Source organism: Phoenix dactylifera, chromosome 13 (genome assembly GCF_051530095.1).
Source record: "Phoenix dactylifera cultivar Ajwa chromosome 13, Ajwa_hap1_PhDact_Kaust_v1.1, whole genome shotgun sequence".
Taxonomy (NCBI): Eukaryota; Viridiplantae; Streptophyta; class Magnoliopsida; order Arecales; family Arecaceae; genus Phoenix; species Phoenix dactylifera.
Window position 1 is genome coordinate 3,294,333 of NC_143202.1, and position 24,016 is coordinate 3,318,348.

General features: G+C 48.1%; 1 protein-coding gene across 1 annotated transcript; it reads left to right on the top strand.

The window, feature by feature from the left end:
- Positions 1-1,500: 1,500 nt before the first annotated feature.
- Positions 1,501-23,102, top strand: LOC103697355 (uncharacterized). Its single transcript, XM_088709875.2, has 2 exons — positions 1,501-2,148; positions 21,967-23,102. Exons 1-2 carry the CDS (start codon positions 1,642-1,644, stop codon positions 22,645-22,647), a joined length of 1,188 nt encoding a protein of 395 aa, XP_088566001.2. The 5' UTR covers positions 1,501-1,641; the 3' UTR covers positions 22,648-23,102.
- Positions 23,103-24,016: the final 914 nt, after the last annotated feature.

A 24,016-nucleotide genomic window follows, 5' to 3' on the forward strand; every position in this document is an offset into this window, starting at 1 on the left:
CTACTCGGTGTGCAATCCAGGTTTCTTTTTCGAGCCCAAATTCAGCCTATAAATTATTGGCTCAGCCCTCGATCCAGTCAAAGACTACTAGTGTTTTTTTTTTTTCCTTCAGTTAAAGTGATAGTGGTCAAAATGATTGAAGATTAGTTACAAAGTCCCCTAGATGTACCCACCATAGATATCATAATATGTCAGTTGGCCAAGCACAAATTTGATAAACTCCCTTACTGGTGGCCAAAACTGCCACTTAGCTTCCCCAAAGATGTGCTGAATACAAACTGATTGAAAGCGATGACATAGGGATCTAGGTGGATCCCTATGTCATAATTTGTAATAGGGCTTCCAAAGACCACTATTTCAAATTCCTATAGTTTAGCTTGAATGGTTTGGACCAATTCTAATATAGCTTAGCTCGGGCCTGTTATCGCTGTACAAAATATTTGAAGCTTGCTGATTTGATCTTGGTGATAAGATTTGTATGGTTTTGAATAAAATCTTAATGAGTGTAATTTATATGTGCAACCCTCCAGATTTGATGATAAAATATGCATCATTAGTAGAAAGGTTACTAAAAATCTAAAATCACATGTATGTTTCAAGAATAATCTATAGTTCATGACGGATTCGTTTATAGAGAATAAATAAGATAAAATCTTCAAAAAATATTAGTTCTAGTCTCTTTTCTTAATGTTCTCTCCTCTTTTTTTTTTCGGTTTCCTCAAGGAGATATTGGGTTTAGACTTATTCCTTTGTGAGATTTTGCCCGGATCTTTTGTTTGTTTTACATAGTACCAAGTTGTATCACCCATATTTTTCTATATTGATAAAACACGGACACACGAACACACACACATATTCCCTCCACCACACAGCTTCTCAAGATCTCAACATTCCAACCATGTATTGATTTATTTCATGGACACACTATCCAAAAATCCAAACATGGCCGTGAGATCTCTCAATCATTTTGCTCTTGATGCTGAGTATGAAATGGATGGTAGCCTAAGCAAATATATTGAATATTCAAATTATATATTAATGCAAATTAAATATTTCAAATGTGTGCATTACTCATTTTTGTATTTGGACCGAAGGGTAAAATTATTACCAAATCATTCTATAAATGAGTATTATTTTGTAAAAATAACATAAATTGGATATTTTTAGAAAATCAATCATAAAATAATTTTTTATGCAAAACTCATGTCAAGCTAAAATAACCACCCTAACATATAAATATATTTAGTATTGAAAAATCAGGGCCTATCCAAGCTGCTTTTATGTTTTTATTTCTTTATAAATTAGTAAAAGATGTTGCTTTAATTTTTGTTTTGACAGTAAAAATTTGTATCTGCCTATAAAAATATAAAATTTAAAAATAATTTTAAAAAACACAAGAATTTGCTCCTTCTAAGTTTTTTTTCCTCGCCCTCCCATTTTTTTCCCTAAAAAAATTAAAATAAAATATAATGAATAAAATAATGCAAAATATTCGCCCCATCCTTCGTTAGATCTCGCCCCCCGCGCTCCGATGCGCTTCCCGATCTCCCCGCCCTCCGCGGCCCCAGATCTCCCCGACCGTGGTGGCGCCGCCGGCGGAGGCTAGCCCCGCCGCCGCCTCCCCATACGCCCCAGATCCCAATGGGCTCCTCCCATTCCTCCCTCAGCCGCGTAGATGGCGACGACGGTGACGACGACGAAGAGGAGCGGGGCCTCCTCGCGAGCCCCACGACCTCCAAGGGGAAGGTCCTCGAGCAAGAACCCGAGGTCCTCCCCTGCCGCGCCGCCGCATCCCCGCTCTCCCCCCAGCTCTCCGCCGCTGGCACCCCGCGCCTCCTCGGCCCCTCCGTCCGGGTCTGGGACCCCTGCAACGTCCTCCTGCCCCCTCCTCTGCCTGCGCCTGCGATCTCGTCCGGAGGCCCCATGGACTGGGCCACGGAGGTGCTCCTTATTGCCCATGGAGAGTGCGAGGCTGGCCTGCGGCCGGATCTGGTCGGCGGACGGTGGCCAGCGGCGGGGCTGACCTCGAAAGGGGAGCGCCAGGCCAGGGCTTTGGCCGTGTTCCTCAAATCTCAAGGTGTGAGGTTAACTTCCGTGTACACGTCGCCGTTGGATCGGGCGAGGGCCACTGCGGCCTCTGTTTGTCAGGTAATATGGATTAAAAGCTCCTTTCTGTGATCATTTATCACTCCAGCGTGGTTCAATTACCGGAATTACTCAACCATACTGCTGCATTTCCGAGTACTATTCTTGTATTCCTTGGCTACTTTAGAATGCATCACCGATTAAATTTATAGAACTTTTTATTTAAATTTTGACTAAAATTTGATTTTTAATGCATATTGGGTATTTGAATGCAAATATAATTGTTATCTAAATTGCTGAGCTTAATTTGTTGTGAACTTCTTTTTTTGCTCTTTTCCTGATTATTTTGGAGCATTGTGAATATCTTTTGGTTTAGAATTTTATTTAACAAAAAAGTTGTTAGGATTTATGGATGTACAATTTCGATGTCTTCGCTGGTATTATCTTCTATAGCTGTGTAATTGTTATTAATCACGGTAGACATCATGAACATATCTAAGAGTGATGCCGATGCATTCATTTCTACTGCATGCCATGGAACCGTGATAGTCTATTAACTGGAATTGGCAGTAAGCAGATAGGCATGAACCCTGTACATCTTGTCCAGGATAAATATTCACTAGTACAAAGATAATTTCATGCATTTTTCATCACTATAAATGAAGTGATCCTTTTTTTTATAACCAACTATCGTCTTCTTGATCTAAATTGCTGCCTATCTTGTAGAATTATATTAGCTTTAAAAATGTCCATGATCTACTGTCAACATGATGATTCTTTGAATTATGTGAAGAAATTTTGCATAGAAAAGAATGCTGCAGAAACAGTCCTTCATTTTAATATTAGACATGTCATTGAGATAAAAATTGCCTTGCCAACCTTTTTACCCTATGGGAAATGGATGGGTGCTTTTTTCACAATGTCAAGAAACCTTGTTAACTTGCTTATTTGAAGACTGGTTCTCTTTCGTGTATTTATCGTTCTATATAAATGTGACGAATGCATTCTCAGGAAGCAACTATTGTTGGTTTGAATGACATTAACTTTGCAGACATTTTTAAACCAAATATCATCTGCTTTGTTAAGATGTTTGCCATTCTTATAGCACAAGTCATATGTGAAGAAATTACAGTATGGTTATCACAACTAGTTACATATATAGTATATTATATTATACCCAGTGTTTACATAATTTTTGGAGTTCACACCATATACTGGAAGCCTTGACTGATTGAGAAAAAATTGATCATCTATTGGTTCCATGTAGGGTTCCAAGTTCTTTTACCTTTCCTTCTCAGCTCTCAAGCCATATTTCCTTAAAAGGCACGACTGATAACCTGAACAAAATGTAACATGCACTGCAGATTATCTTCTATAAATAATAACTTCCTCCTTTTATTGTTTGTCTGTTGCCCACTACCTTGTTGCAACCATAAAAAAGGACAGTGCCTTCTATCTCGAAATAAGTTTTGCCGGCCCAATTTATAGCTTTGGTATATGTGAATTTTGAAGTATTTTTGTTGCCCTGTTAATGTGTTATTTTTGCTCCTTTGCTTTCCATCCACTTCTCTTCCTCCTGAGATGAAGGGCCAATTTTGGGCGCTCATGTTTACTTACATATTTCTTACCTATCAAAAGTAGTTCAGATTTCCATGATTTCCCTTAAGTAAACGTGAAGCATATGGAATGCAAAAATTCCACTGCAAAATCAGCATAGCCATATCAACAACTTGAGGCACCACGAGGCAGCAATATGGTGGGGGCAAGAGCTTCAGCAAGCAGCCAGGCCGTGATGCCCATTTAAGAAAGCAGAAGAATCAAAAAAACTTGCCATCTATTTAATCATGCGACACCAGAAACTTAGCAGCCCACTAGACTGAAGACAAGAACCTTGACCATCTTCAAGGACAAATCTCAAGCAATTTCCTACAGAGATCATTTAATATCCATTTAAACAACTTCTGCGCAATTTTATGGAATACTTTTTCATTAGGCATATAAATTTAGACCAGTTTTGTTCATGCAGTTTGCAACCTTTGTGGCATGGTGGAGGTCTGATACTTGCATGCTCTTCTGGGCATTTTGGGGTAGTTTAGATCTGGTTAGGCTAGCTTTAACTAGAATTGGATCCCTAATTATGTGTTTATGGAACAAAACATTATTTTGTTAATCAAGTTGGGTGGAGGCCATGAAGAACATTGGTAATTTTGGGGTGGCTCTCTTGAATTAAATGACTGCCAACCAAAGTAGGCCGAATTGGACTGAATTATCCGGTTTGGTTTGTATCGAGCCTACCAGGTGGAGAACCAGGTCGGTTTGGCTGTTAAAATTGGGACCGCTCCCAAACCGGCTGGGACTGGTCTCGAACCAGCCGGAACCATTTGGAACCGGCTGGTTTCGCTCGAACTTAGTGCGAACTGTTCGGTAAAAATACATAAAAAATATATTTTCGGATTAAAAATAAAAAAATATAAGAAATAAAATTGAAAAAAAGATAAAATCAGAAGCATATTTAGGGGCATGCAAGCTACTCTCTTTCAAAATGTGGTCTTTATTTATTCAAGTTTTGATGCGATCATGCGCATAGTGGCCTAGGCTTTTGTTTGAAAAAAAAGAGAAATAAGTCGTCTTTAATGTATGCCCATGGGCCTAAAAAATATATGTAGTATCCATTATTGAGATCTACATGGATATGAGCTGAAATATATTTTTAAAATATTTATATTTAAAAATTATTTTTTATTTAACAAATAATTAAAAATATATAATTAATACATATTATATAATTAATTTTTAGATTTTGTTTCTACTTCAGCCACATTTTAGCGAATGTGGTAGACAATACGTACTATAGGTCTGTCATTTTCTCTATACAAACTATCGATCTCGTTGTAGATTTTTTAGGACTGAAAGACATCTACGACGAATTTTTTGACAATAATGAGGAGTTAGAGAAGTAGATTGCCTCATACAAGAGCAAATGGCCCATATATGGACTGACGGTAATGTGTGATGATTGGATCGGTCCTACCAGGCGGAGCGTTATTAATTTATTGATGTATTGTGATACAAAGATTTTCTTCCATAAGTCGGTTGATACTTTTGATCAGGTGCACAACGCCATGTGCATCTTCAGATTGATGGAAGAGGTGATTAATTAGGTAGGAGAGGAGAATATCGTGCAGGTCATCACTGATAATGGGCTATAATATAAGGTTGCCGAGGAGATCTTAATGGAGCAGTGACCACATTTTTTGGACCCCATGTGCTGTATATTGTATTGACCTCATATTGATGGACATTGCGAAGATTCATAGGGTGCAACAGACAGTAGAGATAGCCCAAACCATCTCCAGATATATTTATCATATATGGGTCCTGTTGCTGGAAATTGGACCCGGGGGCGGCCATCGACTGAGGGGGAGGAGCTCCGGCGCTGAATCGGTAGGAGGCGGTCTGTCGGCGAGCGGTGTCCTCCGGTAGACCTGCAACAAACCGGTGGCCGGGGTTTCCGGCGCCGACCCTCCGATGCTTAAGTTAGAGAAAAAAATATAGGTAGAAACAATATGTCCAGAGTTTCAGCGTCCAGCCCCCTTTAAGGTAGAGGGGTTCTCCTTTTATAGAGGGGTGTTGGGTTACCTGTGACGCGACGGGATCAGGCTGTCGTATGACTGAGCACGTCGCGTGAATTAGTGCACGATCGTGTGAATTAATGCCTTGTCATAGAGGATGAGGTCGGAATCAGGAAGTTGTCACGGTTGATTGAACGCAGCCGAGCTGACTTGCCATGGAGGACTGGAGATCTGCAGACAGCAGGAGCCATGCGCATTAATAGTTGAGTAAGCCGGAAGTTTGCAGAGACCATGCGCATTAATTGTTGAGTAAGCCGGAGGTCTGTAGAGACCATGCGCATTAATTATTGAGTAAGCCGGAGGTCTGCAGAGACCATGCGCATTAATTGTTGAGTAAGCCACTCGAGGTGTGGCCCCAGGTCGGGCCGTAGGAGGATGTGACCGCAGCGGGCAGTCGGTGAGGTCCGACTTCTGGGATCGGATGCCTTCCGAGATCGGTTGCTTCAAGGTTGAGAGTTCCAGGGTTGGACGCCTGGTCGGGCGCCAAGTGGGTCATCCGACCCGGCGCCCGGTCGGTTCCGATCACGTACTAGCGATGCGCCCACGTATTTGGGGGGACTTGTATTTTTTCCAACACTACCCTCCGACTTCCGAGTTCGGGCTGCTCGCAAGCTCGGACGTGGGAAGTAGTTGCTTTTATTGCAGTGATGGAGGCCAGAGAGACTTAAATTATGCTGGCGCTCCGCGCGCTTCGGAGTACTTTTAATGGGGGAAGAGGGGGTGACGCCCTTTCGTCTTTCGAGGCTGTTTCGTGTAGCGGGCTCACGATGAGGCCCCGAGATCCGACGGGACGGCGCCTCGATTCCGTACTCGAGGCACCCGTCCTGAATAAATGCGCTGCTTCGGCTTTCGGAGCCGACACGCGGCGCAATCCGGACGGAAGGCGGGATCCAGCTCCGCCGATCTAGGCCGTCGGGAGGGTCTATATAAACCCCTCGCGTTAGCCCTAGAAAGGTCCTGCTTGTTTGTTATTGCTGCCATCTTTTCTTTCTTCTCTCCCGGTTGCGACTGAGCTTTCCCGGCGGCGTTCAGAAGCGATTTCCGGTAGCATCCAGAGACGGTTTCCGGTGATCCTATAGTAGGTCGCCTTTCCACATTAGCTCGGAAGTTTTTTCCTTTTCTTTAAAATTCCCACTTCCTTCTTCTTCTTTGTTTTGAGATGGGTCTTGGTCCCGGTGAAGTTGGGTCTACCTTGACCGAGGAGGAACTGGAGCTGGTCCGTTCTCGGTTCTTCTTCCGACCCGGGTTTCGCTTCGAGCTCGCAGGGTCGGAAGACCGGGTGACTAGGCTTCCACCAGGTCGGATTGGGGTGTACGTCGATACGCTCTGGGCCGGCCTGCGATTCCCCCTTCATGAGTTTGTGAATGACCTGCTGGTGGAGTACAAACTCGTCCCAGCGCAGCTCACTTCAAACTCATGGAGGACTATCGTCGGGTTCGTGTCCCTCTGCCTTGCGCACGGGATTCCGACCTCGGTGAACGTCTTCCGCCGGTGTTTCATGTTAAAGACGAACCCGACGGACGTAGAATGGTTGTACTTCGCCTGGAGGAGCGGCATGTCGCTCTTCCGAGGTGCCCCTTCCTCAATTCATGAGTGGAAGGGGAGATTTTTCTTTCTTTCTTCCGAGCTCTCGTGGGGGTTCGATCCGAGATAGGGGCGTCCCGGACTGAAGGCCCTGAATAGGCCCAACAGTCTTTCGGTGGACGAGCACAGGGCTTTTGATGCCCTGCGAGGTCTCAGGAGGGACATCTTTCTGACCGAGTTTCTGACCGAGGAAGCTCTGGTGGAGGTCGGCCTGAGCTCGGCGCGCCCCGAGGGTAAGGGCAGTTGTACTGCTCTTCATTCTTTAGTTTTTGCCTTATTTGTTTCTTTCCTTTGTTCTCTTGACGTTGGTCTGATACTTAGAAAAATTTCTTCCCTTCTTTGTTTCAGACGTTCCTCACATGCCGACCAGCAACACATCCCTTTTCTCTCGGCTGAAGAGGCGGGCAGCCGAGGCCGGCGGGGCTATTCTCCAGCCCCGGAAGAAGTCCAAGTCGGCCGCTACTTCTGCCCCTGCCGAGGTGAGGGGTTCCGAAGCCGGAGTCTCGGGGTCTGCCCGGGGGGGGGTTCCGGCTGCCGAGCATGTGAGCTCGGGCTCTGGGGGGCGTCCGATTCGGCGTCTCCGACCTGTCCCGCCCCCATTTCTCAGCGGGTGGGTCGGCCGGTCATCCGCCTGCGACGCTCGGGGCCCGAGCCGAGCAGGGGCCCCGGGGTCCCGAGTGCACCCTGCCCCGTCGTCACGAGCTCGGCTGGGCCGAGTTCTTCGGGGGCCGAAGGAAGGGAGTCGGCCAAGCCGGAGTCTCCAATTCACGAGGGGAGCTCGGCCTTCCGAGACGGCGACGTCGCGCGCGAAGTATTCTGCCGCGCCATGCTTCCAGCGAACCGAGCTGAATTCCGGACCTTCACGCTGGAGGAGGTCGTCGACCAGACCTACCGCAATACTGTTTGGGTAAGTCACCTTTTCATTTTGCCCTTAGTCATTAGTATTTTCTTCATTTTTACTTATAGTTGCTTTCCCTGCAGTGTATCCACGAAATTGTTACCCTGGTATTCATCGCCTCGGAATGCCAGGAGGAATCTCGGCAGCTCTATAGGCAACTAGAGCCGTCCAAGAAGAGGATCGCCGAGTTAGAGGCTGCGCTGGCGGAAGCAGTGGCGCGGAGAGAGGCCACCGAGGCCGGACGGCGAGCGATAGTGGACGAGCTCGAGGAGGAGCGGGCTGCGCACGCTTTGGCGAGATCGGAGTTGCGCGCCTCCGAGGCGCGTCTTGCTGAGGCTTGCTCTGAAGCCGCCGGCCACAAGTATGAGGGCGGGGTTCTCCGCCTTAAGGTCGAGCAACTCGAGGCCCGAGAGAAGAGGGCACTCGAACAGGCCGAGAATGCCGTGGAACTCTTCAAAGAGTTGGAGGAGTTCCACGATATGTTGGAGGAAGAAACCGTGGATGGGTTCCTCCGAGGCTTCGAAAATTTTCGAAGACAAATGGCTCGGTATTGCCCCCAATCTGTCAGGGATCCGGCCAAAATCGGGATTCGGCGATGAGTTCGATCTGCCCTCCGCACTTGAGGACGAGGAGGAGGCCGCCGAAACCGAGGTCGGAGGACAGATCGCCGAGCCCGAGGCCGCCGAGGCTGATCCATTGGTTTGAGGGGCTCTTACTGGGGAGGCCGCCGGGGGAATTGCTGAGATTACTGGCGGAGCTTCACCTGAGCCTGCCGCGGGCGGTCCCGAGTCGAGTCCCGCCGAGGGTCGCCAGGTGATCGTCGTGGACGATCCTAGCATCGATGAGGCTGCAGCCCCCTAGGACTTGTCTTCCTTTTGTTTTTCTTTCATTGTAAGCGAGGTCGGCCTTCAAACTTGTTGTTCGGCCGACCCTCAATTTTGTACTCCGGCCTTCGGGCTTTTTATTAATGAAAGAACATCTTTTGCCAATTTGTACTTGCCTTCCTTTCTTTCTTTCGCGCAATAAGTGAACTTTTACTTTAATTGTTTGAGTCGAACTTGTCTCAATAATTTCTTCTAAGTTTCTGAGTTCGGCTAAGCTCTCAGGCTTGGATTCCTTAGAATTAGGTTTGAGACACTTTTCCTAAGCTATTAAGCTTAGCCCCGACAAGGATAGCATTTTAGGCGCCCAGCTCAGACCTTAGGGGAATTCACTAAGTTCTTGAGCTCAGCCAGGTTTGTAAACTTAAGTCCTGTAGGCCTAGGTCTCGACTGCATTCGCGAGGGAAAGCTCCGAGCTTAGATTTTAGAAAGATTCATCGAGTCTTCGAGCTCGGATGCGAATCTTACCAAGCCCTTAGGTTCGGCTCTTGGACCCCGAAGGGGTTTTGTCAGGCCCTCAGATTTGTCTTTCGAGAAACTCAGCTAAGCCTTTAAATTCGGCTATCCGGTCGTGGGCTTACGAAAGGTTTCAGGGTCAGTCTCCGAGGAAACCGTAGATCGAAATCGTGTTGTTGTTGGGGCCTTCGCGATAGTTGGCCTCGAGCTCAGTTGAGGTACCAACAAGTGGGGCAGAGATTTATGATGGGTGCCTTGGCACTCCCGAGCTCAACCAAAGTATTAAAGGTCGAGGCCGTCGCTGCGGACCGGCGCCGACCTTTCGATATTTGGGCTTAGCCGGGCCCCCACTCGGAGGGGTCTCTTGCACCTTCGAGACCGGGCGCCCCATGTTGAAGCAGGCCGCTTTGTTTCTTGGTCAGCTTTCGGAGGCGTTCTTTGGCTTGGGGTCTGTTTCGGGAACACCGGCAAACCAGGAGATGTCGCCATTGTTGGAGATTTTCGTGGGTGTTGTTTCGTTGTTGCTGTCGAGTGTCCCGGAGAGCCGCAAAGGCACTATCCCCGATTTTCCGAGGTCGAGGGAGCTTGGGCTCGTTGTCGACCTGGTGGTACTTCCCGAGGTCGAGGGAGTTTGGGACTTTACGGTCGGCACACGGGGCATCCCGACCTTAGTTGAGGTATTGAGCACGAGGTCGAGGGAGCTTGGGCTCGCTGTCGACCTGGTGACGCTTTCCGAGGTCGAGCGAGTTTGGGACTCTACGGTCGACTTACGGGCCATTCCGACCTTAGTCGAGGTATCGAGCACGAGGTCGAGGGAGTTTGGGCTCGCTGTCGACCTGGTGACGCTTTTCGAGGTCGACGAAGTTTGGGACTCTACGGTCGACACACGGGGCATCCCGACCTTAGTCGAGGTATCGAGCACGAGGTCGAGGGAGCTTGGGCTCGCTGTCGACCCGGTGATGTTTTCCGAGGTCAAGAAAGTTTGAGACTCTACGGTCGACACACGGGGCATCCCGATCTTAGTCGAGGTTTTTGAAGAAGATCGAGGCCGAGCTCGACGTTGACGTAGCATGGCGTTAACCCCTCAACTGGGGTATCCAAGCTTGGCCGGGCATCCGAACTTGGTCGGGTTTCTTGAAGTTCACAAATGTTTTACCATCAGGAAAGGTGTAGAATAATCAAAAGGGAACTATGAATAGATTAGCACAGAGAAGAGGGGGGCGAAAGTCGCGTTTTCGGGTGTTGGAGACCCCTAGGGGTTCTATTGGTAGTACATCCGGAGGTTCTCGAAGTTCCAGCTTTGTGGAATGAGGGTCCCTTCGAGAGACTCCAACTTGTATGCTTTGGGCCGTTGTACTTGGGCGATTCGGTAAGGTCCTTCCCAGTTCGGGGCCAGCTTTTCCTGCTCGGCTGGCTGAGAGGCTTCAGCTCTTCTGAGGATGAGATCTCCCACTTTGAAAAGCTTGGGCTTGACTTTGGAGTTGTAGTACTGGGCCGTTTTCTGCTGGTACATTGCCATGCGGACTCGGGCGACCTCTCTTGTTTCTTCAATGAGGTCCAGATTGTTCCTGAGCTGAGAAGATTGGAGTCGGCGTCGTAATGCTCCACCCTCGGGGAGGGGAGAACAATTTCCAAGGGGATAACAGCCTCTGTCCCGTATGCCAGGTTGAAGGGGGTTTCACCAGTGGGTAATCGGAACGTAGTCCGGTAGGCCCAAAGGACGTTGTAGAGGTCTTCGACCCATTGCCTTCTGGATCGGTCGAGCCTAGCCTTGAGCCCCTGGAGAATGGTGCGATTTGTCACCTCGGTCTCTCCGTTCGTCTGTGGATGGGCTACCGAGGTGAAACGGTGGTCGATGCCGAGCTCGGAGCAGAACTCTCTAAAACGGATGTTGTCAAACTGGCGGCCGTTGTCGGATATAAGGATGCGGGGGAGCCCGAACTTGCAGATTATTGACTTCCAAACAAAGTCCTGCATCTTCTGCTCGGTGATCTGAGCTATAGGCTCAGCTTCGACCCATTTGGTGAAGTAGTCGATGGAGACGACCAGAAACTTCCTTTGCCCGGTAGCTAGGGGAAAGGGTCCCAAGATGTCAATCCCCCATTGGGCGAATGGCTAGGGGGCGATGATCGAGGTCAGCAGGGTCGAGGGTCGGCGCTGGATATTGGCGTTCCGCTGGCATCGATCGCACCTTCAGACAAAGTCCGTTGCGTCCTTTTGGAGAGTGGGCCAAAAGCACCCTTGGCGCAAGATTTTATGAGCCAGTGCTTGGCCTCCCAGATGGTTCCGGCATATTCCTTCATAGACTTCTCACATAGCATAGTTCGCTTCCGACGGGCGGAGGCATCTGAGAAGAGGAGAGGTGAAGAATTTCCTGTAGAGCTTGCCTTCGTACAATATAAATCGGGAGGCTAGACGTCTGACTCGGCGAGCCTCAAGCCCATCATTGGGGAGGGCTTCACTTTGTAGGTAGTCAACGAGCTCGTCCATCCAGCTCGGCTCGGTGTCTATGCACATGGCCGGCTCGGGCTCTTCTATGCTGGGTGTTTGGAATAATTCAAGCGTCGTCGCCTTGGGGAGCTCGCTCATGCGGGAGGTCGCCAGCTTCGACAGTTGATCAGCTCTGAGATTTTCCGTCCTAGGGATATGGTGAATGCTGAAGGAGCCTAGGGCGGATGTGAGGTCTCGCACCTTTTGGAGATATTTCTGCATCGACGGCTCCTTTGCTTCAAAATCTCCCAAGATCAGGCTCACGACCAGTTGGGAGTCACTGAAGACCTCCAGGTTTCCGGCTCTTAGCTCCTTTGCCAATTTGAGCCCAGCAACAAGCGCCTCATACTCCGCCTCATATGACAATTTGACACTGCTATCTATTTGATATTAATAGAATAGAAAGGGAGGCTTGAGCTGGTCAAGTCTGTTCTCTATAGCCTCCAGACCTATTGGGCTTCGGCTTTTTGAAGCCGGGAACTCAAGGCGTAGGGCCTGCTCTGCCACCACCCCGTCTGGGCTTGTAAGGATGAGACCGGCCCCGCTACCCCCCGAGGTCGAGGAGCCGTCCACATATAGGACCCATGGCTGCCCCGGGGTCTCCTTTGTTGGCATGAACGGGTGCTCGGGGTCGTCTGGCAAAGTGCACTCCATGATGAAGTCGGCGAGTGTCTGAGCTTTGATTGCCGGCCTTGGATGGTATTTGAGGTCGAATTCCCCGAGCTCGACTGCCCATTTGGCAATCCTTCCGGCGCGGTCCGACCTCTGCAAGATTTGCTTGATAGGCTGGTCAGTCAGTACGGCCACAGTGTGGGCCTGAAAATAGGGTCGGAGTCTGCGAGCTGAAGTGATCAGGGCGAAGATTGTTTTTTCCAACTTAGAATATCGGGTCTCAGCATTCCTGAGGACCCGGCTAGTATAGTAGATAGGCTTTTGGAGCCTGTCCTCTTCCCGGACCAGGACTGAGCTTACTGCAACCGGGGAGACGGCCAGGTATAAGTAAAGAACTTCGCCTTGCTGAGGTTTGGTGAGTAGCAGAGGGGAGGCAAGAAGGCGCCTAAGCTCCTCGAAAGCTCGCTGGTATTCCTCCGACCATAAAAAATCTTTCGGTCGCTTGAGGATTTTGAAGAATGGGAGGCACCGCTCGGCCGACCTGGAGACAAATCTCCCCAGAGCTGCGATCTGCCCAGTAAGTCGTTGTACCTCCTTGACCGTCTTCGGTGGCACCATGTCTTGCAGTGCTCGGATCTTCTTGGGATTGGCTTCGATTCCGCGCTGGGTTATCACGAAGCCCAGAAATTTGTCCGAGGTGACTCCGAATGCGCACTTTGCAGGATTGAGCTTCATTTGGTACTTCCTAAGCTTGGAGAAGGCTTCGTTGAGGTCGGCCATATGGTGCTCTGCCGTCCGGCTTTTCACCAGCATGTCATCCACATAGACCTCCATATTTCGGCCTATCTGATCTTTGAAGATTTGGCTGACCAGCCTTTGGTATGTAGCTCCTGCATTCTTCAACCCGAATGGCATCACCTTGTAACAATAAGTGCCCTTGTCGGTGATGAAAGCCGTCTTCTCCTCATCTTCAGGCGCCATTCGGATCTGATTGTATCCCGAGAAGGCATCCATGAAGGTTAGCAGCTGATGTCCCGAAGTAGAGTCGACGAGCTGGTCGATGCTGGAGAGGGGAAAACTGTCCTTTGGACAGGCCTTGTTCAGGTCGGTGTAGTCCACGCACATACGCCATTTTCCATTGGCTTTCTTCACGAGGACCACGTTGGCGAGCCAGTTTGGATAGGAGACCTCCCGGATGAAGCCGGCTTCGAGGAGTCTGTCCACTTCCTCGGCCGCTGCTCGCTGTCGTTCCGGGGCGGAGCCTCGCTTCTTTTGCCTCACGGGTCTGCAGATCGGTTTCACCTGGAGGCGGTGAACCATGACCTCGGGATCGATTTCCGGCATGTCGGCGGGCGACCAGGCAAAGACATCCATGTTGGCTCGAAGGAACTCGATCAGACGCTCTCTTTCGCAGGAACTCAAGCCGGAGCCGACCTGTACGGTTAGTTCTGGAGAACTTTCTAGTAAAGGGATTTGGGTAAGAAGCTCACCAGGCTCTACCCGTTTCTTCCAAGGGTCGTCCCATACGTCCAAGGTTTCGATGGGCAACATGCGGTCCACTGCTTGGGTCGACGCCTCGGCCAGTAGCTCCTGCTGGCTTAATGCTTCAGTCGATCGTTTTGATTTGTAGGTTGCGATGTAGCACCGCTTAGCCACCATCTGATCTCCGCGGACCTCGCCTACTCCTTGGTTGGTAGGGAACCGCAGGAGTAGGTGGTAGGTCGAGACTATAGCTCGGAGGGCATTTAGCCCCAGTCGTCCGAGGATAGCACTGTAGGCCGAAGGCAGGCGGACCACGAGAAAGTCCATCCTCACAGTACTTTCTCGGGGGGCGAGACCAACTGTGACTAGAAGGCTGACATCACCCTCGACCGGGACCGAGTCCCCGGTGAATCCGACCAACGGGGCATTCATCTTCCGAAGCTGGCTTTCTGCTAACCCCATTTTTCGATAAGCATGGTAATACAAAATATTTGTCGAGCTTCCATTATCAACTAAGACCCGCTTTACATGAAATTTATTTACAATCATGGAGATGACCACAGCGTCATCGTGAGGAGTCTCAACTCCTTCTAAGTCCTCCGAGAACGAGATGGTTTCGGAGGTGCGTGGGCGCTTCAGGGGGGTCCTTTCCTCGGCTAATCCTTCAGCCGAGGTTCCTCCTCCGATGACATTGATGGTGCCGGCGATGGGCCTGTTGTCATTTGGATTTTCGGGCGGCACGGCATTTTCCACTGGCCTCTTTTCCTCACGTCGGTTCCTTATAAACCGATTGAGTACCCCATGGCGAATAAGCGCCTTGATCTCGTCTCGGAGCTGGAAACGGTCCTCCGTGTCGTGGCCGTGGTTCCGATGGAAGCGGCAATATTTTCTAGGATTGCGCGGGACTCCTACATCCCGCATCGGAGGCGGAGGTCGTAAAAAGTCCCGACCCTCAATCTCCATTAGAATCTCGGTCCGGGATGCGTTGATGGGTGTGTGTTCTCGTACCTCCTCGAGTGCATTCGGGGCCTCGGCGGGGATCTCGGTCGGGGCGGGGACCTTGGTCGAAGTTGTCCCCGCTGTCGGGGCGGACTCCTCAGCCGAGGAAGATTCTTCTCTTGGTGGGGAGATCGGCTTCTCTGGCGGCCGCGCTCCTCGCGGCGCTTCTTTTGCTTCTTTGGAGCCTGCTCGGTCGCACCCCGCCTGGAGGCGATTGCCTCCTCGGCCTTTGCATACTTCCGAGCTCGGGCCAGCATTTCGGTGAAGTCGGCAGGGAAGCTCTTTTCGATGGAGAAAAGAAATTTGTAGGAGCGAGCTCCAGTCTTTAGTGCCGACATGGCTATCGACTGGTCGAGATCGCGGTGAAGCGGTCGAGCTACTCGCTAAGGGATTCCCCCTCCTTCTGCTTGACATCCAGGAGGGAGTCCGATGTTCGCCGTTGGCGCCGGCTGGCAGCGAAATTGGTGGCGAACTGCCTGCCAAGCTGCTCGAAAGAGGATACCGTGCTTGGCTTTAGTCCGAAAAACCAAAGCCGAGCTGTCCCCCGGAGAGTCGCTGGGAAGGCTTTGCAGAGCACAGCCTCCGAGGATCCTTGCAGTGCCATGAGAACTCGGTAACTCTCCAAATGATCGAGGGGGTCAGTAGTTCCGTTGTAGGGCTCCACTTGGGGCATCTTGAACCTTAGTGGGACCGGCTCGTCCTCGATCTGGCGGGAGAAGGGGGACTTGGTGGTAAATTCAAAGTCCCCCTCGCGCCTCGCCTTCCTGCTATGAAGCGCCTCAATCTGGCGCTCGAGGTTCTCGACTTTCCTGTCGAGCTCCCCAGCCTGGGGGATTGCCACAGTAGTCTGTTCCGGCTCGTGGCGGTCCGGGGCTGACTCGGCCTCCGAAAGTTGCAGCCTTCGGTCTATGCTCCTCCCTGGCAACTCCCTCCGGGGAGACGCTCGGGCTGAGTCTTGGCGATAGCTCCGCTCTTCGTTGTTGGCCCTCGAGGAGCCATGGAGATTTTGGCTTTGGGGCGCTGGTCCGTTCGGAGGGAGCACTGGCTAGACCTGGGCCTACGGGGGCGGCATAGGTAGGGCTCCCTCGCGCTGCAAGCCTTGGACAGCTGCGGCCAAGGCTTGGACCTGCTGCACCAGGATGTTGAACTGTTCCGGCTGGACTTGAGGAACCGGATCAGCCGGAGGTGGTGAGTTCTGGACAGAGTGTCCAAGACTTGGTGGGAGGCGCCGGGAGGTATTAGAAGCTCCTTTACTTCTCAACTTCATGGCCACGACTTGAGCCCTTCCTCTAGCGCCAACTGTTGCTGGAAATTGGATCTGGGGGCGACCGTCGGCTGAGGGGGAGGAGCTCCGGTGCTGAATCGGCAGGAGGAGGCGGTCCGTCGGCGAGCGGTGTCCTCCGGTAGACCTGCAATAAACCGGTGGCCGGGGTTTCCGGCGCCGGCCCTCTGATGCTTAAGTCAGAGGGGGAAATATAGGTAGAAACAACATGTCCAGAGTTTCAACGTCCAGCCCCCTTTAAGGTAGAGGGGTTCTCCTTTTATAGAGGGGTGCTGGGTTACCTGTGACGCGACGGGACCAAGCTGCCGTATGACTAAGCACGTCGCGTGAATTAGTGCACGATCGTGTGAATTAATGCCTTGTCGTAGAGCATGAGGTCGGAATCAGGGAGTTGTCACGGTTGATTGAACGCAGCCGAGCTGATTTGCCGTGGAGGACTGAGGATCCGCAGACAGCAGGAGCCATGCGCATTAATAGTTGAGTAAGCCGGAGGTCTGCAGAGACCATGCGCATTAATTGTTGAGTAAGCCGGAGGTCTGCAGAGACCATGCGCATTAATTGTTGAGTAAGCCGGAGGTCTGGCCCCAGGTCAGGCCGTAGGAGGATGTGACCGCAGTGGGCAGTCGGTGAGGTCCGACTTCTGGGATCGGATGCCTTCCGAGATCGGTTGCTTCAAGGTTGAGAGTTCCAGGGTTGGACGCCTGGTCGGGCGCCGGGTCGGTCGTCCGAGGTCGGCGCCGGGTCGGTCGTCCGAGGTCGGGCGCCAAGTGGGTCGTCCGACCCAGCGCCCGGTCGGTTCCGATCACGTACTGGCGATGCGCCCATGTATTTGGGGGGACTTGTATTTTCCCCAACAGGTCCTTTTACTGATAAGAAGATATGTAGGAGAAGAGATTTTAAAACTAGAAGTCACACAGTTTGCTACCAACTACGTCGCACTTGATAGCCTTCTTGAGAGAAAAGCAGCCATAGATTAGATGTTTGTCACTGCCGAGTAGCAGAAAAGTGAAATTGCAAGGGCCAGCATTGAAGGGAGCATTGTCGAAGAGTTGGTGACGAGGAAGACATTCTGGCAGCAGGCCGAGAAGATAACGAAGGCTATCAGCCCATTGTATGAAGTGCTTCGAGCTGTGGACAGCGAGAGGTACCCCATTTGGGCTTTTTGTATTATATGATGAAAGAAAAAAGATTCAGATCAAAGAATCAAAACGATGTATGCCCAGAAGTAGATCAATATCGTTGAGTGGCGGTGAGACTAATAGATGGGTAGGAGGCTTGCATTTAGTAGGTAAGTAAGAATATTGAAAATTAGACTGCTCTTGTACTTGTATAATTTTACTAAGACAATAACGAACTCTATCTGCAGTATACTACCTAAATCTGAGGTTTCAGTACACCGTAGTTGGAATCGATATAGATGACGAACTTCTGATTGCTCTGCGTAATGTGATTTATAAGATGGAGCTTGATCTAGAAGTCGTGGCTTTATGTCTAAAAGAGGTAAGTTAACTGAAGTGATATATGTAAGTTAACTGGTATCTTCAGTTAACATATTACAATAGTTTTTTTTATAGACCAAAATATTTAGAGTGGGCATTAACAGCTTTAGAGTCTCGGCAGCCGTCGTAAGTAAGAAAGGTATAAATTCAGATATATTATATATTAGGAGGACATTTACCTGAATGGTGGATTTATTTTGGTTACTAAAGTAAGAAAAAATGGTTACTAATATGATACTATCTTATATGTAATTCTTTTCAATATTTTTGCAGCTGAATGGTGGATTCATTTTGGTTTGTCCGTGAAAATTTTAAGCGGCCATCTATTTTGATTCTCTTCCAGATGGTTTCTTCGAGTGGCTGTGAGCCGCTGGGCCTGTTAACGAGCCGAGCTGCTCGGGCTCGGGTCGGGCTCGGGCTCGGCCCGGTAAAAGCTCGGCTCGTAAGTCAAACGAGCTCGAGCTCAAAATGAGGCCCGTTTAAATCCGAACTCGAGCCCGAGCAACTCATGAGCCCGTTTGGGCTCGTGACTTAACACTGCTTGGACTCTTTTTGAGTCTCCTCTAAACCGTGTATACTTGGACTGCCGCCGGCTTCCTGTGGGCTCGTATACCAATTTAACTCCATAAGCAGCATCTGCTTCAAAGAAAATGCCTTTTTCTCCTCCCCCACCACCTCCACCTCCCTTCCACCGCCGCCCACCTGCTCGGCATACACTGAGCCTGAGCGCAGGCAGCTGGTGTCCGACACCTTCTTGGAGGTGTCCTCGGGAATCCTCTCTTGGTCTACGAGCCGACGCCCTGTGGGCTTATCGTCGGAGCCGCCGCCAGTGTCCTCATAGGAGTCGGAGCCGGAGGTGGAGCAGGAGGCGAACTCGATGAAGGAGACGCAGTTGAAGGACGATAGAACGAAGCAGGAGGGGCAAACGTTGCAGACGACGACACCCTGTGAGTGGGCGAGGCTCACCGCCTCGACAATCTGCCGGAAGATGTGGAGGCTCTCGAGGAGGTCCATCGGTCTCCCTGGCCAGTCCAGCCACTCCCTCAGGCTCACCTCCCTGCGCTCCTCTTCCTCCTCCGTTGCCGCAGACGCCACCACTGCACCGGCCGGCCGAAAGCTCCCGTCCTCGGTGCAGGACAGAAGGCGGCCCATCTCCTCCTCTCCCTCTTCCATCGACTTGCCTCCCCAGCCGGCTGCCGCCGCTGCCGCCGGGCTCAAGCTGTCGCTCGAGGCGATGCAGTCATCTTTTCTCGCTCTGTTGCCTTTAGAACAAGGCAATTACAGTTGCCAAAAAAAACGAAGCGTGGCCCGAGCTTGGGCTCGGGCTTGAGCTCGTAATTGAAATGAGCTTTACGAGCTCAAGCCCGAGCCTTTGCTTTGCCAAGCAAGTCCAAGCTCGAGTCCGAGTCCGAGAGGCTCGGGCTCCGCTCGGCTCGTTAATAGGCCTAATGAGCGCAACTGGTCCACCTTTGCCCTCGTTCACAGCAAGCATAGGACTCGTTTGACATAAAAGCACCTCAACGACTTTGTATGTGTTCACTACTATCTGAGGTTAAAGCTGAAGTGCATTCAAGAGAAAGTGAAGCTAAAGTACACATACTTAATCTATAGTGCTTTTGTTGATGATGAGGATGATTCTAAAGATCAGATGGCTGATGGGCCAGCAGCAGGAGCCGGAGTTCGATGAGCGAGGATCGCCTATATGATCGGCCAGTTTTGTAGCCAACAAGGTTAGGGTTGATGCATGGCAATGGGCAAAGAGCAATATTCTGCGCGTCCTTTCAGTTGATCAGCTACAACCACAGGCATTATTGGGGGCCGATCACCATATGACTCATTGTCCGAGACATCCTCTTAGAGGTATGATCGAAAGATACTTAAACGTGGGCACTACGCTACCCAGTCGACTCGGTTAGGAGGGCGACATCCATCCTCCTAACATAGCCAGGCAAAGAGGGGCATGAAGGGCAAGGAAGCAGAGAGTGGCACGAAGAGTAAGCAGGTAGCGAGTGGCACGTAGGGTAAGTAGACAACAAGTGGCACAAAGGGTAAGCAAGCAGTTGCTCAGTACTCCAAAAAATAAAAATAAAAGGCACCTGTATCCCCCTATGTAGTGTGTAGAGGAGCAAGTTCACTCAGATTCATAGATTAAGAGCAGTATTTCTGGTGGTCATGGATCTATTGGCCACAGAGAGTGGAGGACATAAGACCATCGTTTATAAGACGCCATAAGGTGGTTTTCAATTTACCGATGAGTTCTAGTTTACGCAAGCTACGCAGGATAGGGACCACAGTGCATGATCTGATAGAACCCAGAGGATACTATTGCATATAGAAGATGGACTCCTCAAAGTTATTCAAGAGGACATGATGTAACTGCTGATGTCCTTGCACGTGGAGTGGGATCCATAAATGTATCAGGTTCCAAGTTACATATTGGATCCTATTACCTGCAGCCATAAACAACTATGACCCATACGAATACGGATATTGATATTTTGGTGGCTATTACCTCATACAGCTCGAAGCATCTTAAGGATCGGATTTTGTTGCCGACTTATTTGGATGGCCCCTTCATAGCTGTTTTATCAGCTAAATGACACCTCTCAGAGCCAGAACTTCGGTGAGAGATCCAAGAGTGCTTATAATCCTGAGCGCGTTCGTTATGGGATGAACATACAAGACTACAACGCTGCTTACTTAGAGGAGTGGGTCGACATGCCTACAGACTATGCTAATGATCCGGATATTTACGAGAGACATCGCCACTTAACGAGATTTTACGTATCGGTATGTATATTATACTTTAAATATATGTAATTAATAATATTATTTTATATTTTTCACCTCACTAGTAGATTTTAAGATATTTCATGTTGTTTCTTATAACATTCAACATCTCATTAATCATTTTATGCTTTGTATCACTTTAAAAGAACATACATCATTTAGGTTAAACTGGAATCATAGAAATATCCAAAAAAAAACAAATTAGACTTAAAATCATTAAAAAAGTTGAAAAAGATTGATTACAAATTAATTAAACTTGAAAAACTCAAAAAAAAGGAAACCGGTACACCCAAGTGTGCCGTATATCGGTATGGTACCAAACCAGTATGGATCTTGGTACCGATTCAGCAGACCTTGCTGCCAATAATGTATCTTCACTAGGAATATCTAATAATTGAAGAGAAGACTAAAGGAAGAAGTTTCAGGAATACAGCATGCTTGCAACTATGGCAAAAAGGGCCGAAGTTGTTCATAAGAATGAAAAAGTCATTGCTATTAGAAGTTCACATATATATGGGCTGGCATTAAGCTTTAAAGTGCTAGCTGTCTGGCATGAACTGGCAATTACCATGTTAATGCTTTACCAGCACCAGCTGCGTGCTAGTTCCCTTTGTGCTTGTGTGTGCGCCAAGAACTTGCACCCTTGGCTTGATATCACATGATACATTCTCAGATAGAATGTTTGCCTTCATTGCTCCACTATGTGATACCTCAATCTCTGGCTGCCATTCTCTCTAAGGAATTGTCAGTAGTTTATAGCTATACTGAACCAGTGCTGGGAAATTCTGAGATAGAATATTTGTTGTTTATTCTTTGAGCATTTCTGCTGTAATTGTTCGAGAGGGGCATTCATGATTACTTTAGATATCGGATCAGCATCTATGACTTTCTTTCTCCTTCTCTGAGCCCTCATCTATTAAGGTTGACCAAAATTCTGGTCACTTATTAGAAAAGTCATAGTTATTAGAACTTCTATTAAACTTACAAGTGTTTGATTGCTATATATAGGCTTCTTACCTTGACTATGCACTCTTCAAGTTGCATTTTGAAGAGCTTCTTTGCTTGTTCCCTATCTATCATTTAATTATCTGATTCTCTATAGGCTTTTAAAAATATTGTTGAAAGGTATTCTTGTTATTGCCATCTGTCAAACAATTTTAATTGCTAATAATGTAAGAGGGTCTTCTTTCTATTGTACTATCTCTGATACTTACGAGTGCATAAAGCCTTTGAATCTTTTCCTGTTGCCGGATTGATATGTGATTCAATTCCACAGGAACTTGGTTTTGCGGAGGTGCAGATACAATCTTCAGATGCATTAGTTGAAATAAGTCAGGGTCAGTGGGAAGGCTGCCTGCAATCAGAAGTTTACACTCCAGAAATTGTCAGCTTAATGGACAAAACTCAGCCTGATTTCTCTGCACCTTCAGGAGAATCACTCAGGCAGGTGGAATTTCGGATGATTGAATTCTTTAACAGAACAGTCCTAAGATTGCCTGAGAAACTGGCTATTGGAGCTACATCAGCGCATCAAAATGAGACAAAGGAATTCTCCTGCAACAGCTTTACCAATTCAGTTCAAGAGCGAGATGGGCCTCACTGGGATTTGCTTTACAGGCATAATCGGCCAGGCCTTCAAAGGAAGAAATCTGGTAAAAGTAGACTTCAGTTTGTGACAACTGGAGATAATGAAACAGAAGACGAGTTCTCCCCTAGGGAACCCGCACACAGGGAACTTCTTAATGAAGCAAATACCAGAAACCTCAAGACCTCCATTGGGATCTTCACTCATGCAGTCCCAATAAAATGTCTTCTCACTGGCCTGCTGAACTGTTGTCCGGTGATGTCCCATAAGATATGTATAGATGATTCTTCAGTGACGCTGCTGCAGCACTCACAGAGAACAGGATGGCAAATCAAGAAACTGAATGATACTGCACATCTCAGGCTTCTTTAGACAGCAACAAAAGGAGAAGCCTTGTTGGATTCATAAGTTACCAATGGGGAGAAGTAAAAATTTTGGATATATTCTCCTTTTTGAATGTGTTTGTGAACCTGGATTTGTTATAATTGAGAAGTCATATATGTTTTGTCTGCTGGAAATATCAGTTCATCTGAAATGGGTTGGCTGTGGATACCAATTGCAATGTTTCATAAATTGGTTTCAACATAACTTGATGGACATTGGAAAGTTGAATTGGAATTAAGAAGTCTGGGCGTGAGTGAGGCAGCTAAAGGAGTCATATTTTTGTAATGTTCTTTATATTGTTCATCACCAGCTCCAAAAGCCTAGGATCTGGAGGTTTAGTCTTCATTTGTTGTCTCTGTCATTGTCCCAATTTTTGATCAATAACTTATGAATGTTATTTTTAATTCAATCTTTGTTTTGATAATAAACATGTCGTTTAGTCACTTTCTGATGGTGAATCAGTTTTAAAACTGCCATGTTGTTCTAAACATTTTTTTGTGGATTGACCATCGCCAAAAATTTTAAGGTCGAATTAAAGTGGCAGTAATATTAAGTTCAGATTAGGCTCTATATAATAAACAGAGCAAAATATTAACATCTTTATATTCTTTTTCTCATAAAACAGGAACGGAATAAGAGGCTTCTATAAAATTTTTCCTCATGGTAGACAATTACCTGCATTGTCATGATGTGAATAAAATGGAGGTTGTGATTCGGAACCAAGGAACAAAGCCACCATTTTGCAATATGGTTGATTTCTGAATTAGAACTACTGCATCTCTGGTTGGCGATATGAAGCACGCCCAGGAAATATGGAATAAACCAAGTTGATTTCCAAGCTTAGGAATCAGAATTTGATATCCAAAATACATTCAAGATGTGTTTGGTTTGTGACTGAAATCGGAATCAAAATGGATTAGAATGGCCATATCCTCCAAAGTATTTGGTTCCTGACCGGAATTAGAATCAAAATGGAATTTGAATACTATAGAAGAGTAGGAATTAGGTTTTGAGAGATTGGAGCATTTCTATTCTTCCTGAAATTGGAACATGAATAAGATTTCTCATTTCAGGGTCCAACTCTTCCCAACTAAGCATATCATCACGTATGAGAAATAGGTCTACTCTTATGGCGTGTTTTTTTTTTATTTATTTATGTTTTTTGGTAAACACTCTTGTGATGATTACCGGTAACATTGCAATATAGAAAGAGATATCATTGATCCCAAGGTCATGGAAATTTTAGGACATTTTGCTGCCTCAACTTTCACCGGAGAGATTCCATCCATCAAGTAACATCCCATAGACACAGAATTTTTGGACAATATTTGGGGAAAGTATGTTTGATTTAGTTCTG

Bases quoted from the DNA above. Each gene is read 5' to 3' on its own strand.
- LOC103697355 (XM_088709875.2), top strand. From the start codon at position 1,642: ATGGGCTCCTCCCATTCCTCCCTCAGCCGCGTAGATGGCGACGACGGT. The intron at 2,149-21,966 runs GTAATATGGATT...TCAATTCCACAG, and splicing joins CTGCGGCCTCTGTTTGTCAG to GAACTTGGTTTTGCGGAGGT.